Here is a 12,874-nt window from a genome sequence, read left to right on the forward strand (position 1 = left end):
TGTGTGTGTGTGTGCCACCCGGAAGATCAATCAGTCTGATTCCTCTCACGTACTACTTAACCAGTCAAAATAAAGAAAAGCATGTATAGACAACATGCATAGAAACCAGCCTTTTGTGTACATGACATTGTTTTTGTACACTACCATGACAATACCATTGTTTTTTTTTTTTTTTTTTTAAGGGTCAATTAAAGGGTAATTTAGTCACTGATTAAAACATTGTTTATCCTCTGGAAGTTAAGTTTAGTGCTATATGAGGTGTTTATTACAACCATGTTGTCAAAATTTCTTAGTTGTGTTTTAGAAAACTGTATTTTAAAATGACATGAATTGATTTATATTATTATATACTACTACTAATAATAATAATAATAATAAAGCCAATGAATATTAAATAAACTGTCTGGCTGCAAATATTAGTTGTCTTTAAATTCATAATTTAAACCTATTTAATTTAACAAAATGTATTCTATAAACTTATGCCATATAACTATCATTTACATTTTTTCCCTTCCCTACACAGAAGTCATAAAGATCTGGAGATAATAGAATTTCATAAGACTTGTCAGACATGCATAGGGAAGAGTGAATTCACTCTTAACCTTCAGTATCTATTGTCAGCGGCTGATATATGATCTGGATTCAGTCCATCGTCTCCAGTCAGTGCTGGTCTGAACTGCCAGACAGGAAAATGTGACACCAGCATTGTTTGCTTAAGCACTGACTTTACGCTCCAATAATTACTCAAGCATGTACAGTATCACAAGCTACAGTTACTCAATCCACTCCAAAGTCTGCTAAAAGGTAAAAGGGAAAAATGTACTGTATTATTATTCTACCACTCAGTGCTAGCTCTTCATGCAGTGAGTCAGCCAGTGGCTCACATTTTATAAACAATAAATGTGTTTAAGAGTAAATAAATGCATCTGAATCCAAGTAAAACAGATTCTACTAATACATTTTAATATCTATTGGAATTTAATTACATTACCCTTAAAAAGTTTAAGATTTTTTTGTTTTTAAAAGAAAAAAAACAGAAAACCAATAATGCTGAAAATTCAGTTTTGCTTTCATAAATGTAACAGGGTTGACAAATTATTATTATTATTTTGTATTATTTGACAAGTTCTGTCATGACAAATGTTCTTTCTAAGAAGCAGCTATACAGTAGTAGAACTACTGTGCACAAAATTATGGTAACAGAGTTGACCTTTTAAAATTATCCCTATACTGACAAACATAAAACATTAAAGAAAAACATAATTTTTAGAAGTATAATGGAGAGGCCATTATGCATCATTCGTGCAATTGTTCAATTTACTATAAAAAAAAATGTTTACAGGGTAACGGTGAAAGAAATGGCATGGATCTGGGTCTGGATGAATTATCGTGAAGTACATTACCTCTCTAAGGTAGAAAAACAGTGTGAACAAGAGTGATATAAAGGAAAAGATACACCTCTATCTTTGTCTGTGTTCTGCTTTAGATCAGATGACAGATGACTTGATATATTTCCTAGGTAGCTAAATATAGGTCAGTCCTTTCTAGGAGCATGAGAGAACAGTTTCTCTCACACACACTCACAGTGACTCTAGAGGACTGCTGAGCTACACTTGCAGAGCAGGTGACTGGATGACGTACGCTGGATCCTTGTGAGGGCAGTTTCCACAGCAGAATACCTGATCGCAGGCACGTTGCTCTGGTGACAACGTGTGAACTGGGAAATCTCAGATGGACTCCTAAAGAGACACTTTAATTCACTCAGTACACATTCAACATCTAGTTGAAAAATAATCGGTTACAAGACTGAAGCCATTCCATTTTCAGGATTTCATATTGCTGGCTTTCTTTTTAGACATTGCATGGGGTGTAAGGTTCATGGTTACAACAGACAGGTTTACACAAGGGCCGTTTAGGGAGCATTTAATCTCTCACCCATCAGGCGCACGCTGCCTCCAGAGTCACGACTGTTACAATTGAACGCCGCAATTATGCATTGCTTACTAAAGAGCAAACCTTTGTCTGTCTGTACAATGTACAGTGCGGCTCCTCTGGGTTTAAGTGTGTTATTTGCTGAGTCAGTGGCCACATTCGGTGTAGCGTTTTGTGTAACCTGTCCATAGACACTTAAATAAAGAGACAACAATAGCAGAGATGCCTCTGGATCTCAGGTTCGCTGGCAAAGAAAAGATTATCTTGCATCACAAAACCACAGTGAGATAAATGAAAATTTAATCACCATAATGACATTGTGACCCCATATTATCATTAAAGCGGATGATTTAAAATGCCAAACTATAAAACGAACATAAAAAGTCCATACAACATGTGCACTAGATTGAGAATTTTTATTGCCTTTCTCTTAAAGGGATAGTTCACACAAAAATGAAAATTCTGTCATTAATTACTCACCCTCATGTCGTCCCAAACCCGTAAGACCTTCGTTCATCTTCAGAACACAAATTAAGATATTTTTAATAAAATCTGAGAGCTCTCTGACGCTCCATAGACAGCAATGCAACTGCAATGTTCCCAGGTCCAGAAACGTAGTAAGGACATCAGTAAAATAGTCCATGTGACATCAGTGGTTCAACCGTAATTTTACAAAGCTTTGAGAATACTTTTTGTGTGCAAAGAAAACAATAATAACATAATTTATTCAACAATTCTTCTTCCCAAGTTGCGGAACGTTGTTTACGTTCAGTATACCGCGCGGATCCTGAACGTAAACAATGCTGATTACACTGTTTACGTCCAGCGGATACTCTCCAAAATGGCGGAAGACGTTCATACAATCAACAAGTGTATGGTCTCACAGTCTGGTCGGATCCTGAGTGTGTGCGTTCAGAGGGTTTTAAAGGGGTCATATGATGCGATTTCAAGTTTTCCTTTCTCTTTGGAGTGTTACAAGCTGATTGTGCATAGATAAGATCCCTGAAGTTGCAAAGACTAAAGTCTCTTTAAAAAAGCATCATATGACCCCTTTAAGGCTAAAAATCAGTTGAAACTGTCTTTATGTCTGTGGTCTACCGTGGTTTTAAAATCGGTTAAGATTTGAAAATCGTATGTGTCCCAAGCCCAAGTCAAAATAACTGAAAGTCTGTGACAGCCACAGGATTAAAAAAATAAATAAATTCACAATTCAGAACTTTTTTCTCATAAATCTGAGTTTGTATCTAACAATTCAGACATTTTCAGTATTGTGAGATATAAACTCAAAAATGCAAGAGATAAACTCTGAATTGCTAGATGTTAATTAGCAATTGCGTTTAAAAAAATACGAGACGGTTTTTTTTCTATTTCATTGTTGTCTTCTTTTTTTTTCCTCCCTCAGAATTCTGAGGGTAAAAAAAGTAATTGCAAGAGAAAAAATAAATAAATTACTAAAAACAACAGTTATTGTTTTTCTTTTAAATATGATTTCAGAGGGCTCAGAATGTAGGGCACGAGTTGTATGGACCACTTGTATTGTACTTTAATGGTGTTTTGTTGTTCTTTTGGCACTATAAATCAATGTACACACTTTTCTTGTGTGGTGAAAAGAAGCTTTGACATTTCAAAAAGAAATAAAACATTTTATTCACAGACATTTTTAGGGCTGGAAAAATGAATACAAAAAAATCTATTTTAGATTTAAAAGCCAAGCAGCACTGCTTCTCAGAGCTTTCTGATGGTGAACGTTGGTTTGAATCTCCTCACATTCATTAGACAACCAAAGATCAAGGAAATAAAGCAGTGCTTATAATCCTGATCAGGATTTTTTATCAGTCACATGGCGAGTGTAAAAGGTGCTGTAATCTCATTAACCTTCATAAGGATGTTTCATAAGTAAATTGTTCCTTAAAGTCTTATTATCTAACAAGCATGTGTAATTAACCTTGGGATTCAGTTTACGCTCAGTTTCATTTTTATGCTGTTGTAAAACAATGTCTGGATCAGTAGTTTGGTATCCAATGCAGAAAATGCAGACAAATCATGGTCCTGTTTTTATAAATGTCATTCTTCTTTTGTATATGTCTACATATTGACGTATTGTATAATATATTTAACGGGCTGTTCAAGTCCAAGATCAGTATAACTGATGTATAAATAGGCACAATAATGAGACATAATGATTTTTTTTCTTTGTTAAATGATTGAAATATGGCCTATGGTTAACACAAGCTCAATGAATTGTTATGTTTTATTCTACAACACATGCTACATCATTAATTTATAAAAAATAAAAAAAAATTACATCAGAATTTTTTCCCCCTCACACAAATGTATCAAATGGCTTCGGAAGATCTAAAATACAGAGTATGAGTCAGTATGACTTTTTGGTGCTTTTTGTGCTTTTTGGAGCTTGGAAGCATAAATAACCATCCACTATTGTTATATGGAAAAGTGAAGCTAGTTTTCATAGAATAAAGAAAACAGCACAAGGTCAGAATGACATGAGGGTGTGTAACTGATGGTAATTCTTCACAGATCTTTGAGAAAAAAAAATATGGTGATGATTTTTATGCAGTTTCCATGTATTTTTCATCTCAATGTCTGAAGTGAAAGTGACATCTTACCCTAGTTTTTCTTTTTTTTCCTTCTTTTTTTTTAAATACATCTGAGTTGTTTCATTAAAGATTTTTATGGAATATGTGATAGTAGGCAACGTCTTTATTGCTTTACAGCATCTCGAATTAAAGTGTCATTTGCATTTGCTTTGTCCTACAGTGAGTGCACATGTATAATTTATTATTACTTTTATAAATGTACCAACATTTTGGAAATAAAGTCAGTGCGTGCGACTGACAAAAACAGCACACTCGCCAAACAGGAATCCATTTTTGCTTTAATAAAAAACAATATCATTTGAAAATAAATATGTTTACTAGTTATACTAAAAACACAAAAGGATGTTAATATTTAACAGCACCAATAAATATATTACTGTGAAAATATACTGAAAATGTGGCTGTACATGGCAAACAAACAAAAACTAATTTCTGGCACTTTCACACAAAGAGAATGTTTGTTTTTCGATCCTAAAACCTCGTCCGAAGGCCTCGTATCTCCACCAAACTGATCGCTCATACAAAAACGTTACAAGAAACGAAAAAAAAAAGGCGTTTTCAGGAATGTTGAAGTGTTTGTTTCTCTTTTGTCTTTCGTTCTATAAAGCTGTCCACAGTTTTTCAGATTGGTGACGATGTCGATAGGAAACAAATCAAAACAATATCAACAATAACACTGTATATAAATAGATCAAATTAAATACACAGAATACTGAACATATTCTAACATTATAAATTAGATGTAGTGAACTACACAAAGGGATATTAGATATGTATACACAGCTATTGTGTGGTAATGAACAGCTCCTAAAGTCCTGTGCAATATTCTCTTTGGAAAACATTACAAACTTAAATATTTGAGTTATCTTTTACTACTGCGGTGAATGGAACGAGTCTGTTCCTTAGCAAAAGTCAGAATCGATTTGCATTTTGTCACATTTATGCTTTTTTTTTTTTAAATCTCCGTATGTACATATATGTAATATCCCTTTAGTATTATCACACCAAGTCCTATTGGATGTTAGTCAGTACAGGGTGACTAAGACTTCACCCTAGTGAGAGTGACATCACAGAAAGAGATAGTTTCGCATTCGTATCCCATGCCTGGACCCACTGTTCCGAACATTCCGGAAAGAATCGTTATTATGTCACTTCCTCTCCTTTGATTGACAGTCTGTAACTGTTCATGTAAAGGCTTGGAGGCTGTCGTTTGCACCTTTCAGTGAAGTCTTGGACATTCGATCCGAGTCTTTAAATATGAATCCACAGCAGGCCGATCCAGTGAAGCTTTACCTCACTGCGTTCTGTCCAATCACAGGCCCAGGTGCAGTGACACTGAAATATATCCCATTCACACGCCAAGCAGCGTCTTCGTTTACTTGTAGGTGATAGCAGCGACACACATTGTCATTGTCATTTAATATATATAATATATATTCTATATATTCATATATTAATATCTTAAAAATTTACATCGGGATGGTATCTCCTGCCCTCGTTTCATTCTCTGTCTTTCGTTCAGGCTAGTGTTTGCAGTTCGTCCAGGGAATGCATCCTCAGGTTTAAAAAGTGCTGTGCCGTAAAAAAAAAAAAAATCCTTCATTCATTGTTCTGCTCAACGCGCCGCTCATCATCTTGGCTTTTCACATCTGAAAGAGAACAATGGACTGGTTAGAGATCTGCATGAAATTTGTGTCAATATATGTCAGGAAAAGCCTATGCGCTTATTGATCTGTGCTTTTTACCCACCCAACCAATCAGAGTTAATCAGAGTCTTTTCCCACACTACTGTGTTTACAATAGAAAAGTAGTGCTTGCAATGAAATATATATATCTTTTTTTTTTTTTTTTCAAAGAATACACTATAAGTGTGAAATGTAATGTTTCCTGACATTTAATTGCATGTTAAGTTTAAGTTTAAATTGCAGTTAGCTGAACTTTACAGGGATTTTTTTATCCACTTACGTAGGACTTAAGTACATCTTTATATGTAGTTCTATAATTAAAGTGCACTGCTTGGACTGGCATTTATGTTGAATCTTGTATTTCATGTATTTAAATAAATTTGTAATTACACATTTATACGTTTAAAATATATTAACTTTAAGTAATAGCTACTGAATAAGACACTGTAGTTAAAATTATAATCAAGTACTTTTCATGTGCAGTGTGTTAGTCAACACATAAAAACAATTGTACTTATTACAAAAAGTAAAACATAATTATATTGAAAACTTTAATTTGTCATTACTTTTTAAAAGTGTACTTAAGTATGTTTTGAAGCAGTCATGAAAGTCCCTCTCTTTAATTCACTTAAGCTGCCTTTTATTTCATTCATCTTAGATTATCAGCAAGTACAGTATTTTATATGCTTTTAAGATTTGAAGTACACTACAAGTGAACATTCAATACAGTTAAGAGCACTTAATACTTAAGCGCAATTTCTGGCAGTCTAATCAAAAACATTGTTTATCTGTATAGTGGTTATGTAAAATTATGTAAAAATAATTTTGGATGGGGTAAAAATTTGGTTTGGGTGGAACGATCACAGGATCAAAGTATGCTGTGATCTCCACAAAACATAACAATAACATTTGGACAACATATACAGAATGCTAACAGATGGTCAAACAGTTTAAATTAGTGGGACAGTTGATGAGAAGCAAACAGCATGGACACACTTACATATTCACATATATAATTCAACAAGATCTCATATTAGGTATCTGAAATATGAACAGATAATGGCATGATTTTGCACGTAATGGCAAAATCAATAATTCCAAATTCAATTCTGAAGATAAAAAAACAAAAACCAACGAATTACTGAGAGCAGGATGTGTGAGTTGCACTTTACAAACACACACACACACACACACACACACACACACACACACACACACACACATATGCAGCATCCCTGCCTGTTTACTCAAAAACACAAAATCATGTTGCTTGCTGACAGAATACCAGCAAATTCAGTTCATGTACACTATTAATCATTTCTATGCTCAACACCAAAACATGATGTCACTATTAGTGCGCAGCAGTAATGCACCAGATTCTGACATTAAATGTCTCTCACTGCAATACACCACACACACACACTACGTCACCATGCATATAGAGTATAGAAGGGAAAATGCAACAAGCGCTATATGCATGCACATTTCAGATCTTCAGATGGGACTGGATGAGAAGATGCATGTTGCACGTGGTGACAGTTCATAAACAAACCTGCAAGTTCTTTCGTTTAACTCAAGTTGTCTGGACTTGCATTGCAATTGTGTGAATTTGCAGGAGCATGTACAGGTGAGGGGGTCCTGCACATACAAGCGCTTTCTTCTCTCTGAGCAAGGCTCACAGTGGCTGCAAGGGAAGCAGAAGGGAGAGACAGAGAGATATCTAAGCACTAGTGATTTGGGCAGAGAGCTGAAGACACATACACACACTCATGCACCTCGCCATCACACACCACCTCCATTCACCGCACAAATGTGGGTCCTTTTTTGCTTTGTTTTGAAGATAGGTAGCATTAGTGGCAGATTGTGTGTGATGAGAGCAAATAATGACTTCATTCATTCATCCATCAGTGAGCACACATGAGACACAGTGAATAGCTGCAACACTGAAATCAGACAGGAACAGTTATTGGACTGACAGACAAGTGCATTCACATACATACATTCACATATACACAAATGAAAGCAGTATGAAGCAAAAGCAATGTCTGCTAAAGTGGTTTGTTCAACTACAGAAACTTGACACAGAAGCACAAATTTTGAACAGTTTTGAGCTAAAACAGTTTCATAGACACATTAACTGTTCTACAATTTGGCTTTCTTAATTGTGTAATTGCACCTACACTGGAAAAACCAACAAATGTAACCAGGCAAATGTATTTGTTTTTGGTTTGATTCAAACCTTACATTTTGGTTTAATACAAATATTTTCCCAAAGACCAAAACCTTCACACAAAGTAAAAATTGTATTTATTATAAAGATTATAACATTTTTTTTTTTTTAGAAATAAGCCAAAATGTTATTTAATGTAGGTCAATATAATTAAAAAAAACATCATAAACAAAATCAAAACCAGCTGTAAAATGAAAGTAAAATTTTCACTTACAGTAAAACTAAAAACATTTTATTAGTCAATATTTGATTTAGTTGACTTAATATAAAGGCAACTTTGAAATACCTTAATTTTTATAATGATGTTGTTTTAAAATATGCATCATGGTTTTCTTTTATGCACAAAAAATAATAAAATAAATTTAAAAATAAAAATAGTGTGTGTTCTGCACATCAACACACACAAAATACAATTTTTATTGTTTATTTTATTTATTTTCTTTTTCTATGAGGAGTGTTATTTGCCTTGAACTGAACAAAAGAGGTTTAAACTGAATTTTCAATTAGACCAATAATAAAAATGCACATTAAATAAATAACAAAGTCATTTCACTGTTTTCAGTGCAGTAAAGACAAGCCCATCTACAGGAGAGAAATTCAACTGCTGTTCTCAGAAACATCAAAGGGGCCGAAATACAGGTGAGGGATCACATGAGCATGGCGTCATCCCAGCTGTGGCGGCACATTAGTACGATAATGACAGAGAGAGACAGCCATGCAACCTCTGTTTATTTACCTTTGGTTGCTTTCGTCTTTGTGGGCCGTGGGCCAATTAGAGTACAAATAAATGCAGACTGGGGCTTTAAACCGACAGGACAAGTGAGATTACAAAGAGCAAACAAGCTGCCCTGAAATAAAGCCAATGACTGAGAGCAAAATACTGCTTGAGCGCAGGTGAGCCGAGGCGCTGAGATCGCCCGAATCTCCCTCTCTCGCTCTCTTTTGGCTTTTAACCCTCCCCACTCTGGGTTTTCTGCAAAACAGGAAAATAATGCAAGAAAAGGACATCTAAATGAAGCTGCGGACAGTCATGCTGAGAAAGATCAATCAGCACTAAGGATGTCAAAAGTGCTTTGGTATCAATTTGATACTTTAAAAAAACATACTTTTTTAGTAAACTACATTTTATACGTTTGTTTGTTTGTTTTTTTACATTTTTTATCAATAATTTAAATAATAAAATAATTTACATTTTGTTTAATAAAAAATACTACTTTACTACTACAATTCAATTTTTTTAAAGACATGTAATGTTACAAAACATTTATATTTCAAATAAATGCTGTTCATTTGAACTTTGTATCACGGTTTCCACAAAAATATGAAGCAGCACAACAGAAGCTTTCAACATTGATAATAATGAATGTTTCTTGAACAGCAAATCAGCATATTAGAATGATTTCTGAAGCATCGTGTGACACTGAAGACTGGAGTAATGATGCTGAAAATTCGGGATATAATCACAGAAATAAATTACATTTTAAAATATACTACAATAGAAAACAGTTATTTTAAATTGTAATAAAATTTCACAATATTACTGTATTTTTTATCAAATAAATGCAGCCTTATTGAGCATAAACATTAAAAATAATTAATAACTCTTAACAACATTTAGAAAACATTAAGAAACCTTAAGGTGGGTAGTGCAAATGCTATATGCTACAGTTTTTAACCTTTTTTTTTTTTTTTTTCATGCAAATGCTATATGCTTTATGCTTTAACCTTTTTTTTTTTTTTTTTCATATTTAGTATTTTAAATAAGTAAAATTCATATTCATTGTTCATTTTTGCTGTTATATTAAAATTTGTACTGAGAATTGTGAAATTCCACTGGTATTAGTACAGACCACTAAAATTATCCTATTGTGACAACCCTACTCGCCAGCAATTAAAGCGAGGAGAAGCACGTCACGGACAGTCCTCATGAGGAATCAACGGCAGACTCTACAAATAAGCAGCTGAAGGAACTGAGCCATAGTGTGAGTGTGTGTGTGTGTGTGTGTGTGTGTGTGTGTGTGTGTGTTTGAGGAGCTTAGAGGTAAGGATCGAAGCACAAGGAGCTGAACTTGAGCTTGTGAATCAGAAGCGAGAGTCGGTGGGCTCCCCGCCCCCCGCGTGAGCGCCTGCCTACGTGCTGAGAGAGACGACACGCAGAGAGCCGGCGCTTAGCCCCATGACCAACGGATTTCATTTAGCCCTCTCAGCTAACCCCATCCATCTCTGTACGCTCGCATTAACCTATAGGTGCAGAAACGCACACGGCCTCCGCTCATCCAATTAAACTGGGAACATTCCCTGACCTGAACCTACCTTCCTTCCATTAGATCAAATATATGAGCAAAAATAGCTTTTCAGCACTAACATCCCTTTTCAGAGACATTTTTGAAATGACATTTGACCAACTGGTGTCAAGGCGGTTTTTAGTGGATGTTTTTTTTTAACCTTTTTGTGTGATTTTTTTTTTCCCAGAATATTTGATTTGCTATTTCTGTTATATACACTGCAATTGTTACCTTCAAGAGATGTGTAATCATAAAATGAGGATTTCTTGGTATAAATTAATCTATTTGGGTTGATTAATCAATATTAAATCATATTTTTGACTTGAATAAAACAAGTTAATCAAACAGTTGCTGCTCCCCTTTGACTTTGACTATGGAAGTCAATAGGGACCAGAAACTATCTGTAGCAAAATATCTTCTTTTGTGTTCATCAGAAGAAAGAAATTCATAGTTTGAGGGTGAGCCTCATTTTAGGTGAACTATCCCTTTAAGACACAATAGCACTAAATGAGGTTTGTGAAACATCTCAAGGTAACCAACAATGACCTCCGTCTCAGGATCACCTACTATTTAAAAGGCTAAAAATAAAAGTGGGTTAACGACAGACACTTGTTACTATGATTAGTGTGGGGAAGCAGGCAAGGGTCAGACTTGAGCAACTGCGGTGTGAGGAGAGCGGCGGGTGGTCTTCACAGACTCAATCTTACAGCTGCCATAAAGCGCCAGAGCCTCGCCCCAAAAGAAAAACTGCAAGCATCCTATAAAAGACTCCGTTATCGGCAGGTCAGAGCTCGTAAGAGATATACACGGAGCAATCCAGGCTTTAACACAAGCACCATGGGCTGTAAAACCTCAGAGAGGACTGGCAGACACCTGACCAGCTCAACACTCGACTTGTTGATCTAAAATTAGATTGACCACATTTGAAGGCATATTATTTGAACATTTTTTTCACATTGCTGTTGCAAACCTTTTTTAAAAATATTTAAATATGGTAAAATGTGGTAAAATATGTTCAAATGTGTTTGTTTTCAGTTTTTTTTTTTTATTATTTGTGACTGGAAACATATTCAGAATTTAGCACATGCTCTTATCCAAAATGACTTGCATAATTACTATTTCTTTATGATACTGCCATGTTCAGCAGATGGGAAGCATTAAATTATGAATGGTTATCTGCCAGAAATAGAGACGCACTAGCTATAAAAAGACGTCCAACACAAATAAAAGGAAAAGCAGGTTTTGTTTTGGGTGTTGAGTCGTTATTAAGTCCTGTTGAAAGCAGTGAGTCTTGAGTTTGCGCCTGAGGATTAGGAGGGATTCGGCTGTTGTATCATTTAGTGGAAGCTGATTTGACTGTATGGGTGTGAGAACAGTCGAGTGTTTCACTTTATTAGCTTTGTTGTGGGCAAACGGGGTTGAGGGTGTGTCGAGGCGGTTGCGGTAGTAAACCGGGCAATATACAGTAATGAATTCTCACAATATATTTGCGACAAAATTAGCAAACAATTGAGCATCATAATGAATAATACTACGGTTTTGTTATATTTAATATGTACTCATTTATTTATTTATAATGCTAGGACAATGCTTGTGAACTTTTAGTACTCAGTGGCGATACTGATCCAGTAGAGGGAGCGCTGAAGGTCTAGACAGGGTTTTACCATTTTTGATAATATTTTGATCTAGATTTAATTTTCATTTCAATTTTAGTTAAAGGTGACATATCATGAAACTTGACTTTTCCAGGTTTTAAGTGCTATAATCAGGTCCCCGGTTCATCTACCAACCAAGGAAACGTGAAAAAGATTAACCCAGTAACTTTGTTTTGGTACGCCTTTTTCTGCAAGCGTCTGAAAAAAACGAGCATGTCTGATTTCGCTCTCCTAGTGACGTTGCAAAGGGATCTCATTATAATATTACCACCCCTTAATCTGTAAGTTTCCACCCATGGCGCCGTTATTTGATTTCGCAAGCGACAACGGTGTGCCAGTTCTAATGCCATGGTGAGAGTTTGAGCAAAGCATGCTAACTGTTCTGTCTTTGGCTGCACAGACGAGCACAGAACACTATTTACAGTCCCAGCCTCAGAGACAAGAGAGCAGTGGATTTATTGATTTATTT

General features: G+C 35.1%; 1 protein-coding gene and 1 long non-coding RNA gene across 3 annotated transcripts in view; one reads left to right on the forward strand and one right to left on the reverse strand.

Annotated features, from left to right (window-relative positions):
- LOC107703931 (uncharacterized) overlaps window positions 1–12,874 on the forward strand; it is a 17,870-nt gene that overhangs the window by 4,113 nt on the left and 883 nt on the right. The window contains exon 2 of the long non-coding RNA XR_001635889.1: window positions 5,334–5,338. This is a non-coding gene — a long non-coding RNA (uncharacterized LOC107703931). The remainder of the gene's footprint in view (window positions 1–5,333; window positions 5,339–12,874) is intronic.
- Window positions 5,496–12,874, reverse strand: part of vegfaa (vascular endothelial growth factor Aa) — a 14,885-nt gene continuing 7,506 nt past the window's right edge. The window contains exons 6-7 of one of the 2 annotated variants that reach the window (XM_016506740.1): window positions 7,788–7,919; window positions 5,496–6,199 (exon numbers count right to left, since the gene is read on the reverse strand). In XM_016506740.1, coding sequence (XP_016362226.1) covers window positions 6,181–6,199; window positions 7,788–7,919 — 151 coding nt within the window. In that variant the 3' untranslated portion in view covers window positions 5,496–6,180. The remainder of the gene's footprint in view (window positions 6,200–7,787; window positions 7,920–12,874) is intronic. The other variant, XM_016506741.1, reaches the window with a different exon arrangement.

The sequence above is a fragment of the Sinocyclocheilus anshuiensis genome, unplaced genomic scaffold (genome assembly GCF_001515605.1).
Source record: "Sinocyclocheilus anshuiensis isolate Anshui unplaced genomic scaffold, SAMN03320099.WGS_v1.1 scaffold991, whole genome shotgun sequence".
NCBI classification, from domain to species: Eukaryota; Metazoa; Chordata; class Actinopteri; order Cypriniformes; family Cyprinidae; genus Sinocyclocheilus; species Sinocyclocheilus anshuiensis.